Source organism: Misgurnus anguillicaudatus, chromosome 9 (assembly GCF_027580225.2).
Source record: "Misgurnus anguillicaudatus chromosome 9, ASM2758022v2, whole genome shotgun sequence".
Taxonomy (NCBI): domain Eukaryota; kingdom Metazoa; phylum Chordata; class Actinopteri; order Cypriniformes; family Cobitidae; genus Misgurnus; species Misgurnus anguillicaudatus.
In genome coordinates this window covers 35,467,840-35,487,277 of record NC_073345.2, presented here as the reverse complement: position 1 = coordinate 35,487,277, position 19,438 = coordinate 35,467,840, and the positions used below count along the sequence as shown (strand labels likewise).

The 19,438-nt window shown below is 40.2% G+C and overlaps 3 protein-coding genes across 6 annotated transcripts in view; 1 reads left to right on the top strand and 2 right to left on the bottom strand.

Annotated features, from left to right (window-relative positions):
- Nucleotides 1–14,577: 14,577 nt before the first annotated feature.
- Nucleotides 14,578–17,208, bottom strand: LOC129424528 (E3 ubiquitin-protein ligase TRIM39-like). Of its 2 annotated transcripts, XM_073871618.1 has the most exons (6): nucleotides 16,618–17,208; nucleotides 16,417–16,512; nucleotides 16,066–16,296; nucleotides 15,934–15,960; nucleotides 15,736–15,847; nucleotides 14,578–15,599 (listed from the first exon to the last, which is right to left on the bottom strand). In XM_073871618.1, exons 1-6 carry the CDS (start codon nucleotides 17,011–17,013, stop codon nucleotides 15,073–15,075), a joined length of 1,389 nt encoding a protein of 462 aa, XP_073727719.1. In that variant the 5' UTR covers nucleotides 17,014–17,208; the 3' UTR covers nucleotides 14,578–15,072. The 2 variants fall into 2 exon arrangements, with proteins under 2 accessions (XP_073727719.1, XP_073727718.1); XM_073871617.1 differs by lacking the exon at nucleotides 15,934–15,960 and having other exon boundaries at nucleotides 15,736–15,874.
- LOC129424529 (E3 ubiquitin-protein ligase TRIM39) overlaps nucleotides 14,578–19,438 on the bottom strand; it is a 34,994-nt gene continuing 30,133 nt past the window's right edge. Inside the window, exon 7 of the mRNA XM_073871612.1 lies at nucleotides 14,578–14,853. Within this exon, the coding sequence (XP_073727713.1) occupies nucleotides 14,771–14,853 (83 nt within the window). The 3' untranslated portion in view covers nucleotides 14,578–14,770. The remainder of the gene's footprint in view (nucleotides 14,854–19,438) is intronic.
- Nucleotides 17,584–19,438, top strand: part of LOC129423364 (uncharacterized) — an 81,238-nt gene continuing 79,383 nt past the window's right edge. The window contains exon 1 of one of the 3 annotated variants that reach the window (XM_073871582.1): nucleotides 17,584–17,704. The gene's annotated coding sequence lies outside the window, so the exon portion shown is untranslated. The remainder of the gene's footprint in view (nucleotides 17,705–19,438) is intronic. The other 2 variants (XM_073871592.1, XM_073871581.1) reach the window with 2 other exon arrangements.

Sequence of the window (19,438 nt, the reverse complement as noted above, 5' to 3'; positions counted from 1 at the left end):
CCCAGAGTTAAGTGATGAATTTACCACTCTTAGGAGATCTGCTTCTAAACAGTTAAAGACACTTTTGAAAAAAGATGTTGGGAGTGTGTCAAGGGCGCAGGTTGATGTTTTAAGATGCTGTACTGTTTCTTCCAAAATTTTACCATCAACTGCTTCGAAATCAGACATCGTAACTAATTTCTGATGTTGTGGTCTGATTTGTCTGAGCCCGGCGCAGCTCAAGGATGTGCTGATTACCTTACTGATATTATTGATTTTCTCAGAGAAGAAGTTAGCAAACTCACTACATTTCCTGTCCGAGAGCATTTCACTTGGAATGTGACTTGGGGGGGTTGTTAGTCTCTCTATAGTAGCAAAAAGAGTGCGTGTGGTATTTATGTTGTTGTTAGTAATATTTGAAAAGAATGTCTGTCTAGCTTTGCCTAGTTCTACACTGAAAGCACGAAGGCTGTCTTTATAGATATTATAATGGACTACAAGTTTTTTCTTCCGCCACATGCGCTCAGCTTTTCTGCATTTTCTCTTCATATTCTGGACCGCTGTTGAGTTTCTCCAAGGTGATTTTTGCCTGCCATTCTTCTTCCTGACTTTTACAGGAGCAATATCATCAATTACACTCTTAACTTTCGAATTATCGGAATCAAGGAGAAAATCAACAGAGTCTGCAGGTATGCTTGGTGTTAAAGATATAGCCTTCATAAATAGCACACTGGTGTTCTCATTTAAGCATCTCTTTTTGACAGACACAGATTTAGTTTCAATAGTAGGAGAGATTAATATATCAAAGAAAATACAGAAATGATCAGACAGTGCTACATCCTTAATAACAACTGATGAAATGTTTACACCCTTACTGATATTTAAATCTAGAGTGTGTCCACGATTGTGTGTGGGTCCATGTACATGTTGAGTCAAATCAAAAGTATTTAAAACAGCTGTGACATCTTTTGCCATAATACTGTCTGGCTTATCTATGTGAATGTTAAAATCTCCAGCAATAGCAAAACAGTCAAACTCTGAGGAAATCATTGATAACAGTTCTGTAAAGTCCTCAACAAATGCTGGAGAGTATTTTGGGGGCCTGTAAATAATGATCAGTAGAATGCGTGGGGTACCTTTCAACACAATACCTAGATGTTCAAAAGACGGGTAATTCCCAAATGACACTTGCTTACATTGATAGACATCTTTAAAAAGAGCAGCAAGACCTCCACCTCTCCTAGCAGTTCTGCAGAAACTCATAAAATTAAAGTTAGGAGAGGCTGTTTCATTAAGGACTGCTGCACTGTAGCTTTCTTCTAGCCATGTTTCATTTAGAAACATAAAATCCAGGTTGTTTGTGGCTATTAAGTCGCTGACTAGAAGTGATTTGTTTTTAAGTGAACAGATATTTAAAAGTGCTAACTTAACATTACAAATTTTTTCCCTAACAGAGATCTTAGTTTGACAAGTCACAGGCAGTAGATTAGATTGATTTGCCACATGATTTGATACAGCCTTAGGCTTTCTATCACGTACTAAAACAGAAATAGAGAAAGATATAGGCACACTGAGTTCCTGCTTTTGTAAACATTTGATAAAAGTATTAGTATTTTCATAGCAGGAACCCGACACGCATCACTGAGAGCCGTTATCAGTTGTTTTTGGTTCAGCTACAGCAGATGGAGGAGGGTGTGTGCCTTGAAAAAGAGGTTTGCACTTTGAGAATTTACATTTATGAATATGATTTTTCTTTTCATTCTCATGAAAGCCAAAAATTACATTTCTGTATGAAAACTTAAAATTTGGATAAATATAACATTTAATATAGTCACACCAGAATGTCATTGTATAAGAGCAATTCCAAAATAAATGTAGAGTAGTTTCAGGTTTCTTTAAACAGAAAGAACAGAGGGTATTAATATCATTCTTAAGTCTTTTGAGAGAACATTTATCTGGGTAGTCCCTATGAATTAACTTAAAGATAATTTCTCTCACTTTGTTAATGATTAAATACTTGTGAGGTAATGTCCAAACCTTTTTCCAGGGAATGTCACTTACAAGTCCATTCCAATAAGAAATTACATATGGCGTAGAAACAGATTCCTCTTGAAACAAAACTCAGATTTTCTTATTGTTTTTTGTCTTCGATAAAGAAAAGCACTGTTTACGTACAAATGTTTCACATAGATCCATTGGGTGACATAAAGATGAAAAAGAAAACCCTTTAAAAAGCATAAGAACGCCTTGTGGCACTGCATCAGCCACTATCACAAATTCTTTTGGAGTAATAGGAATTCCATGCTTTACTAAGAATTCAGAATAATTACAGATTGAACCATTCTGATTGAAAAGCTGAGATACGAAAATAATTCAATTTTTAAATCAACTGTCAAAGAAAAGAGATTTATGTTTATACAGAAGATCCTTATTATTCCAAATTATATAAGAATGAGGTGTAAAATTGTGTTTAAAAATTAGGGACCAAGCTAATAAAATTTGTCTATGAAAAAGGGATAATTTGATAGGGATTTTCATAATGCTATAATTACAGGTTAAAATAAACTTTAAACCACCAAGTTTTGAAAAAATAACACTAGGGATCAAATTCCAGATAGAAGTGGGCTTATTAATAAAGTTTTAATCCAATTTATTTTAAAGGTGTTGTTTAAAGTGGTAAAATCAAGAAAATTCAGACCCCCCTTATCAATGGTATTCATACAGTGGGGCAAAAAAGTATTTAGTCAACCACCAATTGTGCAAGTTCTCCCACTTAAAAAGATGAGAGGGGCCTGTAATTTTCATCATAGGTACACTTCAACTATGAGAGACAAAATGAGGAAAAAAATCCAGAAAATCACATAGTCTGATTTTTTAAGAATTTATTTGCAATTTATGGTGGAAAATAAGTATTTGGTCAATAACAAAAAAGCAAGATTTCTTTCTCTCACAGACTTGTAACTTTTTCTTTAAGAGGATCCTCTGTCCTCCACTTGTTACCTGTATTAATGGCACCTGTTTGAACTTGTTAGCAGTATAAAAGACACCTGTCCACAACCTAAAACAGTCAGAATGCAAACTCAACTATGGCCAAGACCAAAGAGCTGTCAAAGGACACCAGAAACAAAATTGTAGATCTGCACCAGGCTGGGAAGACTGAATCTGCAATAGGTAAGCAGCTTGGTGTGAAGAAATCAATTGTGAGAGCAATTATTAGAAAATGTAAGACATACAAGAACACTGATAATCTCCTTCGATCTGGGGCTCCACGCAAGATCTCATCCTGTAGGTTAAAAATTATCACCAGAATGGTGAGCAAAAATCCCAGAACCACACTGGGGACCTAGTGAATGACCTGCAGAGAGCCGGGACCAAAGCAACAAAGGCTACCATCAGTAACACACTATGCAGCCAGGGACTCAATTCCTGCAGTGCCAGATGTGTCCACCTGCTTAAGCCAGTACATGTCCGGACCCGTCTGAAGTTTGCTAGAGAGCATTTGGATGATCCAGAAGAAGATTGGGAGAATGTCATATGGTCAGATGAAACCAAAATAGAACTTTTTGGTAGAAACTCAACTTTTTGTGTTTGGAGGAGAAAGATGCTGAGTTGCATCCAAAGAACACCATACCTACTGTGAAGCATGGCGATGGAAACCTCATGCTTTGGGTCTGTTTTTCTGCAAAGGGACCAGGACAACTGATCCGAGTTAAGGAAAGAATGAATGGGGCCATGTATCGTGAGATTTTGACTCAAAACCTCCTTTCGTCAGCAAGGGCATTGAAGATGAAACGTGGCTGGGTCTTTCAGTATGGCAGTGATCCCAAACATACCGCCCGGGCAAAGAAGGAGTGGTTTCGTAAGAATAATTTCAAGGTCCTGGAGTGGCCTAGCCAGTCTCCAGATCTCAACCCCATAGAAAATCTTTGGAGGGAGTTGAAAATCTGAGTTGCCCAGCGACAGCCCTAAATCATCACTGCTCTAGAGGAGATCTGCATGGAGGAATGGGCCAAACTACCAGCAACAGTGTGTAAAAACCTTGTGGAGACTTACAGAAAACGTGATGTGATTTTCTGGATTTTTTTTCTCATTTTGTCTCTCATAGTTGACGTGTACCTTTGACAAAAATTACAGGCCTCTCTCATCTCCCTAAGTGTGAGAACTTGAACAATTGGTAGCTGACTAAATACTTTTTTTGCCCCACTGTAAGTACAGACTTCCTAACAAAATGAGTTTTATTCTTCCATACAAAGTTGAGGAGCATTGTATCAATTTTTTTAAGAATGGCTGTGTTGACACTTAAAGAAAGTGCGGCATATGTTAATCTCGACAAGCAATTCTGCCCTTTAACAACAGATCTCGCTGGAGCCATGCACAAAGTTTTCTCTGTGTACTCTCAATCAGTGGATTAAAATTGATGGAGCATCTTCCCAATTCATTTTTTGTAATGATAATACCTAAATAAGATACCTGATCCCGTACTTTAATATTACAAATTTCTGTCAAACTTCTTTGATGGACATCAATTCACATTTAGAAAGGTTTAAGGATAATCCTGAAGCCTTGGAGAAATGCTGGATATTCTTTAGTGCTAATGAAACTTGGTTAGCATCTTGCAAAAAAAGCGTGGTATCATCAGCCAATTGACTGATGAGTATTTGTTTGTTAGCAATAGATATACCGCGAAGACTACTATTAGAAATGTAAGATGCAAATATCTGAGAAACTAATAAAAACAAATAAGGAGATATTGGACACCCTTGTCTAATACCACGTGTCAAATAAAACCTAGGAGAAGTACCATATTTTAATTTGATTGTACTATTACAGTTATAATAAAGAGTTCTTACCGCTTTACAAAAATATTCACCAAAACCAAACTTTTGCAATGATTTAAAAATACAATTATGTTCTACTGAATCGAAGGCTTTGTAAAACTCCAGGAAAAGAATAAAACTATTATGTTCCACCAAATTGCTATAATCAAATAAATCTAAAACTAATCTAATGTTGTTCATTATATGCCGGTCCTTCATCAATCCGGACTGAGTCTCATCTATAATACTATTCTTTTAATCTTTTAGCAAAAACTATGGCAAAAATTTTATAATCATTGTTGAGGAGTGTGATGGGTCGGTAATTGTCTAAAATGGTGAGATCTTTCTTTGGTTTGGGAATTAGTGTGATGATACCCTGCGTTAATGTAGGAGGCAAAGCTTCTTTGTTAATACTCTCTTTAATAACACTAGTTAAAAAATGAGAAAGTTCATTAGCAAATAGTTTGTACAGCTCAGCTGTGAGTCCATCACATCCTGGGGATTTATTGTTTTTCAAGCTCTTAATTGCGCTTTGTACTTCCTCACAAGTTACATCATCATCACAACACATTTTGTTAGTTTCTGAGATAGTCTTAATAGACGGGTTGCACGGCGACGTCACTAACTGGTTGCGCGCGCAACCGAGGGGCAGAAAGAAGAGAAGTGCATTGTGTTGTATGCTCGTAGCGGGGTCTGTAAGTCAAAATGCCAAGGAATTTTTGCGTGGAAAATAGTACCAACAGAGTCAGTGCTGGGTGCCTGATGTTAATGTCACACGCCAGGGGCTGGCTGTTAGTGGTTAAGCCACGCCCCTTCTCAATTTCCACCTCGAGGAGGTCCCCAAAACCAACCCAATGACCAAACAACAACGAGGAACAGGTAAGTATAAAAAAAATAGTCTTTATTTATTTAAATATTTAAAATGTACTGGGAATTGGGGAAAGGGGAAATTAAAACTAATGTCCGGCTCTGCCCTCCAGGGGGCCACGAGCAGTGAGTGACTGGGGGTGGGGATAACGTCGGGGAACGGGCTCCCGCCTCTGATTCCCTCTGCCCGTGGCGCGCTCCTCTTCCTTCCTGGAGGCAGAAATAAATCAAAGTCAGTGTTGATGTAGACTTGTTTGTATCCGTGTACCTGTGGCTAGCTCGAGGCGGTTCGCCGCCTGTCTCACACAGCTCCTCGCTGGTCGACTCACTTTCCTTCCCTGTTCTCTCTTTCTCCACAGATGACTGCTGGGACACAAAGGCACAATGAATCGGTCTCCAATGGTTCTCTCACCTCTGCGCTGACTACAGCGTTCGGTAGGTAAGGCTCTCTTCACAGTTCGGTATCTCAGTGCTCACGCTGGTTCTCTCTCTCTCTCCACAGATGACTGCTGGGACACAAAAGCACAATGAATCGGTCTCCAATGGTTCTCTCACCTCTGCGCTGACTACAGCGTTCGGTAGGTAAGGCTCTCTTCACAGTTCGGTATCTCAGTGCTCACGCTGGTTCTCTCTCTCTCTCCACAGATGACTGCTGGGACACAAAGGCACAATGAATCGGTCTCCAATGGTTCTCTCACCTCTGCGCTGACTACAGCGTTCGGTAGGTAATGCTCTCTTCACAGCTCGGTATCTCAGTGTTCACGCTGGTTCTCTCTCTCTCTCCACAGATGACTGCTGGGACACAAAGGCACAATGCATCGGTCTCCAATGGTTCTCTCACCTCTGCGCTGACTACAGCGTTGGGTAGGTAAGGCTCTCTTCACAGTTCGGTATCTCAGTGCTCACGCTGGTTCTCTCTCTCTCTCCACAGATGACTGCTGGGACACAAAAGCACAATGAATCGGTCTCCAATGGTTCTCTCACCTCTGCGCTGACTACAGCGTTCGGTAGGTAAGGCTCTCTTCACAGTTCGGTATCTCAGTGCTCACGCTGGTTCTCTCTCTCTCTCCACAGATAACTGCTGGGACACAAAGGCACAATGAATCGGTCTCCAATGGTTCTCTCACCTCTGCGCTGACTACAGCGTTTGGTAGGTAAGGCTCTCTTCCCAGTTCGGTATCCCAGGGTTCACGCTGTCTCTCTCTCTCTCTCTTTCCACAGATGACTGCTGGCTACCACTTCGAGGTAGGTATGGCTCTCTGCACAGCTCTCACGGCACACTCCTCTTCCCTGTCGAGTTGGCAGGTTTTAACAGGTTATGCTTCATGTAACAGGGTGGCGGACTTACGATGGCTGGCTACGCGATGCGTCAACTGGACAGTGGTCTTTCCTAGGTGGCGCCGGGGGCCGAAACCCTCTCGGCGAGCTCGTTGGTCCACAGAGGGGCGAGAACGTCACGCCGGCACACCGGGTCGAGCGCTGCCCTTTCCTCGAGACCCGTTGGTCGATCGAAAACTGGACCGGGGCGCCCTCTCGTTGAGACCTCGGGGCGGCGGATCGCCTTCGCCTCAAGCTCTGCGATGATGAAAAGAAGACACAGGTAAGGTAGCAATAATACAGATAATACTCACGCACCGTCAATAGCACAGTTCTTCACCGCCACTCATAAACTCAAGTCCGCCGAGCGCCTAGCTGGGAAAATACTTCGAGATGCCACTTCGTGATTTTTAAGACTGAAACACACTCACAGCATAATCATGTACAGGTCTTACTCTAGGACCATAGTTCCTCTTTACCGTCTCTGAAGCGAGTGACTGGAGGCGGGGGCTACGTCGGACAAGACAACAGCAATCCCACTGCAAGACACAGCATTACACAGCACCACTTCAAGTGAAAATTTCTACATCCAAGACTCCCCCACCACTCAGTGCACACAATAGACGCCCGTCTTCCTTTCCTTCACTCTGGACGGAAATATGGAGATGTTAACTCGGCCTAGTGTTTGTATTTCGTCACTGGAGCTGTTTCACACAAAGGCCCTTCGGCTCACCCACCGCGCTGGCTCAGGGGTAGGGCCGTCCGCTCTCTTTTGGAAACACTCAGAGATATACAGGTCAAATACATACACAATACTTCTGTAAGAAGATTCCGTTACTCACAACTGTTGTATTTTCTTTGTCCTAGATTGACTTCACGCTGTAATAGTTCCAAATGCACAGACAGGGCGTTTTCCAGCCGCCAACACTACTCTTCCATAAACGTATACTCACAACGGTGCGTCTTTTCTCCCTTCGTTGCTTTCCTCCAAGGTCAGTATTCGTTTACTTCGTTTACTTCGTTTACCTTTAAGGTCTTCGGTATGTTCCTTCACGTAAATCTATAATCCAGAACGAGAGAGAGAGAGCAATACAGCAGTCCAAAATAGTGTACCAGGTGAGCCCAACTCCGCGCTACGACACACACCAACAACAGGAATAATCGACACGACTTCGGGGTGCTCCTTGTTTAAGATCCACGGCCTGCCTTCCTTTCACCTTCTTTGGCTCTGTCCTCTTTCCGCCCGCTTCAGCGATCGCCGGATCAACAGAGCCCTCGGGCTCTTCAAAAGGTGCGTGTCTTCATTTGCCTTTGGCAAAGGAGCTTCCCCCGTGTCAACCGCTTCACATGTACATCGCTCCGTGTCAATCACTTCTGCTCTCTCTGTGTTCCAACAGAGCTATATAAGTGCTTCATTTCCCCCAGCCTCCAATCACACTTTGCTCACTCAATGCCTCACACCTGTGGCTCGTAAAGCCCTGACAGCGTCGCCCTGGAAACCAGGAAGTAAAACGGTCCGTCTTCCTCTGTGGCCCGGTGGGGAAACCTTCCGGGCGGAACCAAAACTTCCCTAACTTTGGTTCCGCCCTTAGAAAGATTGTCACCTTGTGACATCCTCCCCCGCCAATCCGTTCTCGTCCCGAGAACGCGTTGTTTGGGGACTGATAATGTGGTGCTGGGAAATTTTTACTTTTTTTTTTTAAAAAAAGGTGGTAGGTCATTGGGGGACCTTGGTCTCAACCCGAGGTGGACTGCCGACTACGCCAAAATCTGTCACAAGTCGGGGTGGACCCAGATGTAAATAAGGTCACGCCCCTTTTTCCACCTCGAGGAGATTCCCAAAGCCACCCCAATGACCAGACACACAAGGTAAGCATAAATTAAAATGTATTTTACTTAATTTACTTAAAAATAATAAATAGGGCAGGGAAAAGGGAAACTTAAAATATCGGCCCCTCTAGGCTCTCTTCACAGCTCGGTTTCTCAGGGTTCACGCTGGCTCTCTCTCTCTCCGCAGATGACTGCTGGGACACAAAGGCACAATGAATCGGTTTTCCAATGGTTCTCTCACCTCTGCGCTGACTACAGCTTTGGGCAAGTATGGCTCTCTTCACAGTTCGGTATCTCAGCGTTCACGCTGTCTCTCTCTCCACAGATGTCTGCTGACTACCGCTTCGAGGTAGGTATGGCTCTCTGCACAGCTCTCACAACACACTCCTCTTCCCTGTTGATCTGGCAGTTTTAACAGGTTATGTTTTGCTTAACGGGGTGGCGGACTTACGATGGCTGGCTACGCGATGCGTCAACTGGACAGTGGTTTCCTAGGTGGCGCCGGGGGCCAAAACCCTCTCGGCGAGCTCGTTTGTATACAGAGGGGTGAGAACGTCACGCCGGCACACCGGGTCGAGCGCTGCCCTTTCCTCGAGACCCGTTGGTCGATCGAAAACTGGACCGGGGCGCCCTTTCGTCGAGACCTCGGGCCGGCGGATCTCCTTCACCTCAAGCTCTGCGATGATAAGAAGACACAAGTAAGGTAGCAGTATTGTAGATAATACTCACGCACCGTCAATAGCACAGTTCTTCACCGCCACTCCTAAACTCAAGTCCGCCGAGCGTTTAGCTGGGAAAATACTTCGAGATGCCACTTCGTGATTCTAAGACTGAAACACACTCACAGCATAATCATGTACAGGTCTTACTCTATGACCGTTTTTCCTCTTCGTCGTCTCTGGAGCGAGTGACTGGAGGCGGGGGTACGTCAGACAAGACCACAGCAATCCCACTGCAATACACAGCATTACACAGCACCACTTCAAGTGAATATTTCTACATCCAAGACTCACCCACCACTCAGTGCACACAATAGACGCCCGTCTTCCTTTCCTTCGCTCTGGACGGAGAGATGGAGATGGCAACTCGGCCTAGTGTTTGCTTTTTCGTCACTGGAGCTGTTTCATAAAGACCCTTCGGCTCACCCACCGCGCTGGCTCAGGGTAGGGCCGCCCACTCTCTTTTGAAAGACACTCAAAGAGATATACAGGTCAGACATATGCATAATACTTCTATAAGAAGACTTCGTTACTCACAACTGTTGTACTTCCTTTGTCCTAGGTTGACTTCACGCTATGATAATTCCAGATGCACAGACAGGGCGTTTTTCCAGCCGCCAACACTACTTTTCCACAGTCATGTACTCACAACGGTGCGTCTTTCCTTCCTTCGTTGCTTTCATCCAAGGTCAGTATTCGTTTACCTCTTCTACCTTTGAGGTCTTCGGTATTTCCCTCTACGTAAATCTATAATCCAGACGAGAGAGAGAGCAGTACAGCAATCCAAAATAGCGTACCCGGTGAGCCCAACTCAGCGCTACGACACACACCAACAACAGGAATAATCGACACGACTTCGGGGTGCTCCTTGTTTAAGATCCACGGCCTGCCTTCCTTTCACCTTCCTTGGCTCTGTCCTCTTTCCGCCCGCTTCAGCGATCGCCGGATCAACAGAGCCCTCGGGCTCTTCAAAAGGTGCGTGTCTTCATTTGCCTTTGGCAAAGGAGCTTCCCCCGTGTCAACTGCTTCACATGTACATCGCTCCGTGTCAATCGCTTTTCCTCTCTCTGTGTTCCAACAGAGCTATATAAGTGCTTCATTTCCCCCAGCCTCCAATCACACTTTGCTCACTCAATGCCTCACACCTGTGGCTCGTAAAGCCCTGACAGCGTCGCCCTGGAAACCAGGAAGTAAAACGGTCCGTCTTCCTCTGTGGCCCGGTGGGGAAACCTTCCGGGCGGAACCAAAACTTCCCTAACTTTGGTTCCGCCCTTAGAAAGATTGTCACCTTGTGACATTAACATACCAGTAGATGCGACTATTACGTTACTAGCATTATAATTATAAAATTATAATTCATACATGTATCACAGTAAAACTGCAAAAATAAAGACAGAAAAACAGATCCAACTAAAATCAAGTCTTATTTATATACAAACAATAAATAACGATTCAATAAATAAGTTTGTTGAAGTAGAAGATCAGCTCAACAATCTGGCTTTCTGCCCCCTGGATGCGCGCGCACCCTGCCCTGTTTGTAAACTTGCAACCCCTCTATACAACCAATTGAATCTAGAAATAAAGTTGTTTTCTGCTCTGGACATTTTGAACTATAAAGATTTTCATAAAAATTGGAACAAAAGTTAGCTATAATCTTTGGATCTTTTATAATTTTGCCATCAATACACAACTGCTCAATTGTTGAGAGAATAAAATTACGTTTTTCAAGCTTAAAGGAGCGGTGAATCAAATACTCAATTTTAACTTGATAATTTGTTATATAAGAGGTCAGCATACTTAAATGAACATCCTGCAAGTTTCAGAACTGAAAACGTATGTGCTTCTGAAATATAACAGTTTTTGGCACCAAGCCAGTTTTACACCAGAGTGTTGAATTTGGAAATCTATGACGTCAAAGTAGAATTGAAGCACCTCCCATAGCCAAATACAACCACCACTTTTGTAGCCCCGCCCACAGCTTCGCGTGACACACGTGTGTCTCAACAAGTAAACATGTCTTTAAAGATTGACAAATGTAACCAATGACTTTTAAATAATTTTTTTCTGAGAGACTTTTATTTTGACGCGGTGATCTGTTATGATACCATGGAAAGCATTTTCGGTTGTGAAAGAACCGCGTGGGAACAACACAGAAGCTAAATACTTTAATTCGGAGGCTTGGAACATAACATTAGCAATGCATGGATAAAGTTTGCTTTCGAAGAAGTTCCAGCTCGTGTTGGGAGTGTTTGTTAACTTTGTGTACACGGATTCATTTGTAAAGAAGTCGATGCTGGATTTGCAGAGAGACTGTGATTAAAAGCACCACTTATATTGGATCTGACAACAATGACACAGCTGCAGTATACACAGTAAGACATTTTACTTTATTTAAGTTACTGCATTTCATTATTGCTTTGTTAGAAGAGATATGTCCTTGTATGCTTGATATGTCCTGTTGTAACATCCGTGTCTAAACACGTTTGTTTGACTGTTTTAATTTACTAAAAACATTAATCGATTAATAAAGATGCAACACTTAACAATACGACTGTAATTTAAAGGTAGAAATATACAAAGTTAGTGATAAGGAAGGATTTATCAGCCGCAGTTTAGATTCTGATGCCCGTTTACTGTGTTTTATAAAACGGTCAGTTCCAATCCTTGATTCTGATTGGTCAATAGGTGTGCTTTATTCACAATAAAACACTGCTATGACCGCTTCACCCAACGGTTCTATTTAATATCACTGCGCCCTTAGCAACACCCTTAGCAACACATAAACATATAATGAGACAAAGTCTGAGAACAGTTTGTTGTTTTTATTTGAGCTTCCATGTTGTTGTTTGCATTCAGGGACTATTTTTTCTAGCGGAAGGAATGCTTTTATTGATTTAACTTCATGAAAGTTGCACTAATATTTTTTTTACTTTATTATTGTGTGGTAACCGTTTTATAAAAGCAATAAGGTACTCGAGGCAAGTGCTGTATCGTGAATAAGTAACGGCTGAAGGGGTTGCAGGCACTCCGCTTCGCGTCGTGCCTAACAACGCCCTTTAGCCGTTACTTATTCACGATACAGCACAGCCTCTCGTACCTTATTGCTTACGTATACGGTAATTTAGGCGAGTTCCGTTTGAAAGGTCAAACACTCAACAAAGCTTATTTTTATCATATAACTGTGGTTTGTAACATTACGTGAATGTAAAAGCAACCTCACAAGCACAATAGAAATATACAAAGTTATTGATAAGGATTTATCAGCCGCAGTTTAGATTCTGATGCGCGCTTACTGTGTTGTTTACGGTAATTTAGTCACGTCGAGTTTTGTTTCTACTTTAATATACGTATTGTAATTTATGTGTATCATCTTTAGCACCCAGAATCTTTTGTGGCTCAAACATATTTGTGTTCGGCTGTTCTTTTTATCACATTAATGTTGTTGTTTTTTTTTCACATTAATGTTTTTAAAACATTTCCCCACATGTAATGACGGGGAATGAAACTATCCAATCATAGCAGTGGGCGTTTACGTCCAGGTCTTCAGTGCGGGCCCGCCCCTTCAAACGAACCATTTCTCCAGAGAGCCACTAATCCATGTTACAAAATAGCCTATTACTTATTGCTTTAGATGTTTTTGAATGTAAAAACCAAGCCAACATCATAAGTAGACATCAGACAACAGTATAAAACAATAAAATCAACAAATTCACCGCCCCTTTAAAGAAATATGCAGAGTTAAGTTCTCCCTCTTCAAGCCATCTTTTCCTGGATCTTATATAAGCACCCCTAGCTTTCTTTAAGTATAAATCATCTAATTAGTTTGTAAAGCTGCAATTTCAGATTTTCCCTTCAACGACATACAACTAGTGTTGCGAATTTGAGATAATTTCATAATCAGGTTGTCAGACATGGGGACTTGTGACTTGGTGACTTGGACTCGAGTCGACTTGAGTCTCTATTTTTGTCACTTGTGACTTGACTTGACAAGAAATAAAATACTTGAGACTTGACTCGGAGAAGACTCGGAGTCTTCTACCGATGTGCCGAATGGCTTACATTTCTTCCCCGCCACAGAAAACCACCACAGGTTTATCAATGCTATTATTTTGTTTTTGTTTGTTTGTTGATCACAAAGTACAAAGTAGATGAGGACAACTAAGATTCTGTTTGTATTCAAAGCGCTGCCCTATTGTTTACAGTGCGTAAAATGGCCCGCTGTGATTGGTTAAATGGATTTATTGCATTCTGCAGAGAAGGAGGAGTGGCGTTTATCGTGGTTTGGGGGGAAAGGGAGAAAAGATGACAGAATATCACAGCGGTTATCAGATTTTGCGTAAAATTAAGAATTTACTTTTTAATACTGACCTGATATAATACTGATTTTGGTTGCAACTATTTTTTTTATGGCTTTTAGGAACCAAACTATTTATATATATATATATATATATATATATATATATATATATATATATATATATATATATATATATATATATATATATATATATATAACATGGTAATGATACTAAACGCACTGTAAACAATACTAACATAGTTATAAAATATCTAAAGTTTCAGAGAACATACAGTATAATACACTTTTAGACCCAACACAAGCACTTTCAATATTATAAAAGCACCAAATGCAGGTTCATATTTTATGCTTTAGTCAGTAAAGACCTACTAGTATTAAAGGCGGAGTCCACGATGTTTGAAAAACGCGTTGGAAAAGGAGAAGGGCCGACTACCAAAACACACTTATAGCCAATCAAATCAAATCAAATGCCGGGTTGCGTATGTGTGGGGCGGGTCTATCAACAGAAGGTCCAGATTCTATTGGGGTAGGGGCGTGTTTGTTTAGGTGATTTCAAATATCAACATTGGCTTTCAAACATCATAGACTCCGCCTTTAAGCGTTTTTACCATCATACCTGCAAATTCACAAAAGGGTGCTTCCCTCCCCGTAAGTTTTTTATTTTTGCTATTTTAACATGTTAAGTAAGCATTGTGTACTCCGACAGGAAAATAACAGGAAGACAAAAAGCTTGAAGTCAAAACACATTTATTAACACTAATGCCACAAGAATTATTTGGTTTTTGGCCTACACTTGTGTTTCGTTTGAAAGCAAATGCCTGCAGACAGTGTAAGCCTGATGTCATCCTCGCCCTTCATCTGGACACCACGTTTTTATTCAATTCAGTCAGTTTTAAAAACACAGATGAGAATGGAAGAAGTAGTCATTTCACAGCATGCCACAGCTGAGGATATTCGATCGTCATACTTTTTAGGGGTTGGCACAATACTGGATTATCATGAAAACCTGTCAAATATTACATATATAATGTACTTTACTATCACCTATCATTGCTATAATACACATTAATTTTGCTAATAATTGTAAACAATATCATTTACAGTATATACAATCTAAAAACTTTTTCTGACATAAGCATTTTCTGTAAAAGCAATTGAAACAATATGTGTTGTGAAGAGTGATTTACAAATGCAAACTTGAATTGTAAGTCAGATGATCAGTTCATCAAGAGGATTTTACCGGTAAGATCACCAGAGGAGAAATATTACAGCCAACCCAGAACCATGGATAAACTCTTTCAGTAAATGTGTGTGTGAAAGTGTGTATGTGTGTGTTAGTGAGAGGATCAGAGAATGACAGTTTTCCTCTCTCATAATCCAACTCAACTCTGATTCTCTCCAGTTTCACTTTCACTGGGAGAATATAAGATTTTTCTAGTGGTGTAATGACTGCAAAGTATTTACCAGTGTAATACCACACACACCAGATTCCACTCTTAAACATTATGCTTTCCTTCCTCTCTGCAGATTCTGTCATCACACCCAGACACCAGAACGTGTTGTCTCCAACCTGAACATCCCAGCAGTGAATCCCTGAATTAAAGCTCTCTGAACCCAAAACACACTTAGAGACAACAAATCTCTCTGGATTATCAGGAAGCAGCACAGGATCTTCATTGACTCTCACACTGGTCAGATCATCAGACAGAAGTTGATTCATATAAGCAGTGTTTGGGTCCAAAGTCACTGGAACTAACAGAGAGAGAGAGAGAGAGAGAGAGAGAGAGAGAGAGAGAGAGAGAGAGAGAGAGAGAGAGAGAGAGAGACTCATGAGATAAATATTGATGCTGAGAGTAAATCTGAAGTCAGTGTTGTATTTTGTACTCACTGTATTCAACTTTCTCCTTCATCTTGTGTATGACAGTAAACTTCAGGTTGCTGAGATGTTTTGCTACATTGATCATCATTCCTGAGATGTCCTCTGGATCTGACGTTCTACACTGAACTTTGGAAGAACATTCAGGAGTCTGAGATTCTGCTGTGAGTTTAGATTCACAATCACTGAGAGAAACAGCAAACACAATACAAACCTCTCCATTGTGCTCTTAAAGTCCTGTTAAAAACACACACATGCAGATTATTCATTACATTTCACTTGAATGTTTGAAAATGACAATCATAGATTTGTAGAATGAAGATTGAAGTTCTTTCTTCTCACCTGTAGGAATGAAACATCTTCAGCTGTCATCTGCTTCTCTATGACTCTGATTGTGTGTGAAAGAGATGAAATCTCACTGCTCATCTTCTCAATCTTCTCCTTCATCATCTGACTCTTCTGCTCCTCTTCCTCTCTCAGTGCTGTTATTCTGACTGATTCTTCATCATGTAGAAGTTGGTGAAGTTTCTCAAACTTTTCATGAATCTTCTTCTCTGTGCGTTCAGCCTGAATCTGATACAAAACACATTTCACACAGAAACGTATAAGGACTGAATCAGATCTGGATCAATAAATACATTTACAAAATACTTGTGTTGTACAAACTTGATTCACATTATGTTTCATTCAAACCTTTATATGTTCTGCAGTTTCATCGAAAGTTTTCTTAATATATAAGCACATTTCCAGTTCCTCCTGTAAGGGTCTTAATGCAGTTTTGAGTTTCTCCTGAAAGAAATCAACATTATTGTTATTTATTTGTCATTGTGAAGATGTCTCTCAGTTTTTGATGTTCTTAATGTGATGAAATGTTTTGAATATTATTGATCAGACCTTATTATCAATGACAGCTTCATCGACAGGACAGAATTTGTGGTTGTTGTGAGTTCTGGAGTCTCGACACACCAAACACACCGGCTGTTGATCATCCAGACAGAAGAGTTTGAGTTTCTCATTGTGAAGATGACAAACTGATGAAGATCTCTGACTTCTCTCCTTTAAGAAAGTCTCACACAGGTTCTTCAAAGCTAAATTTATTGGAGGTTCATCCCTTAAAGATCGTTTTCTGCAAACTGGACATTCTTGAAATCCTTTATTTTCCCAGAATCTCTGAATACAGTCTTTACAGATACTGTGACTACAAGACAACACAACAGGATTTGTAAAAATATCACAGCACACAGGACAAGAGAAATCCTCCTCAGAAAAAGATTTAACGTTAGATGCCATTCTCCAGATTTTGACGTTAAAATCTTTTTTTTAAAAAACTTCACTTTCAGTTTACTACATTTATAAATCAAACGAACCGCAGATAAACATTAACATGGTCAAAAAACCTGCAGAAAAATATATGAAGAATAAAAAACGCTAACAAACACAAACGCTGCTTAAACTTTTTCTTCATCTTGAGTTTTGTGGCGGTTGGCAAATCAACTTCCAGTGCATTACCGCCACCTACTGATAAGGAGTACGGTTCAGAATCTATATTCTTTTGTGTAATCTTGTATCCTATAAATACTGCAACAAAATCTAAGACCGTTATCACCCCCCTTCTCCCTCAAAATGCATATCAATGCTTATTCTTTTCGATAAAGCTAGACACCCCAAACCTTCGTCGTCTTTTGATTAGGTTGCGAAGCAACGACCCTCCCTGTAGTGACGTCAGATTATCCTATGGTCCGGCAGGGAGATGACTTCGTGCAGCTCTGCAAGAACCGACAGCCGGATGACGTCAAAGTTTCGCGAGAGCGATTTAAAAGCAGACTTTTGCGAATCGCTCTCGCGGTACTTTGACGTCATACAGCTGTCCGTCATCTGTTCTGTCCCTGCGCTCTTCCTGTGATACGAAAGTCTGTTGTCATCACGTAGCCGTGTGGCTAATTTTTAGCACCGCTTGTGGGACTCTGTGTACACTGTGGAGGTAAGCATCTGAATGATGATCATTTTTCCTTCGCATTTGCTTTTAATTTTTGTATGAATAAACCACAATTTGTATTTTGCTACCCACGTCTCTTGCTCATTTTATTCAGTAGAATGAACCTGGGTTCGTGTAACACTTAAGTGAACTGTGATACTGCGGTAAAGTTGGTTTGATATTCAGACATTCGGACTTTTAGGTTCAATAACTTTGTTAATATGCATTTAATAGTGATAATTTCATCAGATTACACTTACCAATCGAAATGTGCATTTGTTACAAGCCGTATTTTAGTAAAAGTCGCGGTTTTTAAGAGTCTTTTAAACACGTTAATCTCTATGGAATGGTGTGACGTCATCAGTCTCTGAGGGACCGTCTCCAAATTACATGATACTTTTACAACAACCTGCTAAAATTATTGTGAACTGAACATTTCTGCTTGTATTGATTAAAAACGTTTCAGATGATGTCCTGTGAAGTTTTCATTGTATAACTATTTGCCTTAGATGAAGATTTTTTTTCTGCCACTGTGTTGTGTTGATTTATTAATGTCATAAAGAAGTTCAATAGGTTTGGAAAAGATGGACTGAGTGCTCCAATGAAATCCTATTTTGGACCATACAGAACAAGTTACACCCCAGTTTTTCGAGTTCTTATCTGTTTTTGTTAAGTGTAATAAAGAGTTGAGATCATTATAATAAAACGTATCAGTGTTCTTCATGTTTTAAATGTTGAATGACAGGGTATACCATCTTTTATATTTTCCTATTTTTCTTTAATTTATTTATTACATTAAACTCTCACAGTATTAACTGTTGTGTTGTGCATTACTTTATGATTTGATTATTTGATATTTACAGTGTTTCACTGTCCATGGTACTGAACTCATCATGTTATTGACTACACAGAAAGCATGTCATCAAACAGAATGTTTATTTAATTATCATTCAATTCTAACTAATTAAAAATAAAATGTTGAAATGTTTTGTAAACAATTTATGTCTCAGATCATTTGGTCTTCGAGCACTGTGTTCTATTCACTTCAGTGAGATATGATCTACACTGTAAAAAAATTCCTTAGAAATTGCAGCTGGGTTGCCGGTAATTTACCGTAGATTTAAATTTGTTTTTAACTGGCAACATTTTGTTCAAAGTTAAATGAACATTAAACATTTACAAGTATTTGTCTTTATAGAGTAAAACTAAAAAAACAGCATCAAGCAAAACATTCTGGTAAACAAAATCTGAAGCAAAAAACAGAAAAAGGTTGATGATGACTTCTGGTTCCCAGAATGCTTTGAGGCTGTTATTGTATAGTTTTATTCTGTAAAGATAAATACTTGTTAATATTTAAAATTTATTTAACTTTGAACAAATTCTTGCCAGTAAATAACATAAATGTAAATCTACGATAAATTACCGGCAACCCAGCTGCAATAACATTGTAATTTCTACGGAATTTTTTTACAGTGTAGTTCAATGGCTTTTGGAAGGAGGCACCTACTCCTCCAAAGCAAGTTGGAAAATGTGTATAATTATTTGCTTCAGGGCCGACCCTGGGCATAGGCGGAATAGGCAAATGCTAAGGGCGCCGCCGACCCCTTGGAGCGTCCGTGCGCCCAAATTATTATTTTTTTAATATATGTATATAAACATTTAACTATAAATATTTATATATTTTATAATATAAATATTTTGCACAAGAAAACAGCAGTTATTAATGAATTATTAGTAGCA

Excerpts from the sequence above, each read along its gene's own strand:
- LOC129424528 (XM_073871618.1), bottom strand. The coding sequence starts at position 17,013 with ATGGCATCTAACGTTAAATCTTTTTCTGAGGAGGATTTCTCTTGTCCT. Across the intron at positions 16,297-16,416 it reads AAACTGCAGAACATATAAAG|ATTCAGGCTGAACGCACAGA; the intron begins GTTTGAATGAAA and ends GTTTTGTATCAG. Across the intron at positions 15,600-15,735 it reads GAAGGAGAAAGTTGAATACA|TTCCAGTGACTTTGGACCCA; the intron begins GTGAGTACAAAA and ends TCTCTCTGTTAG.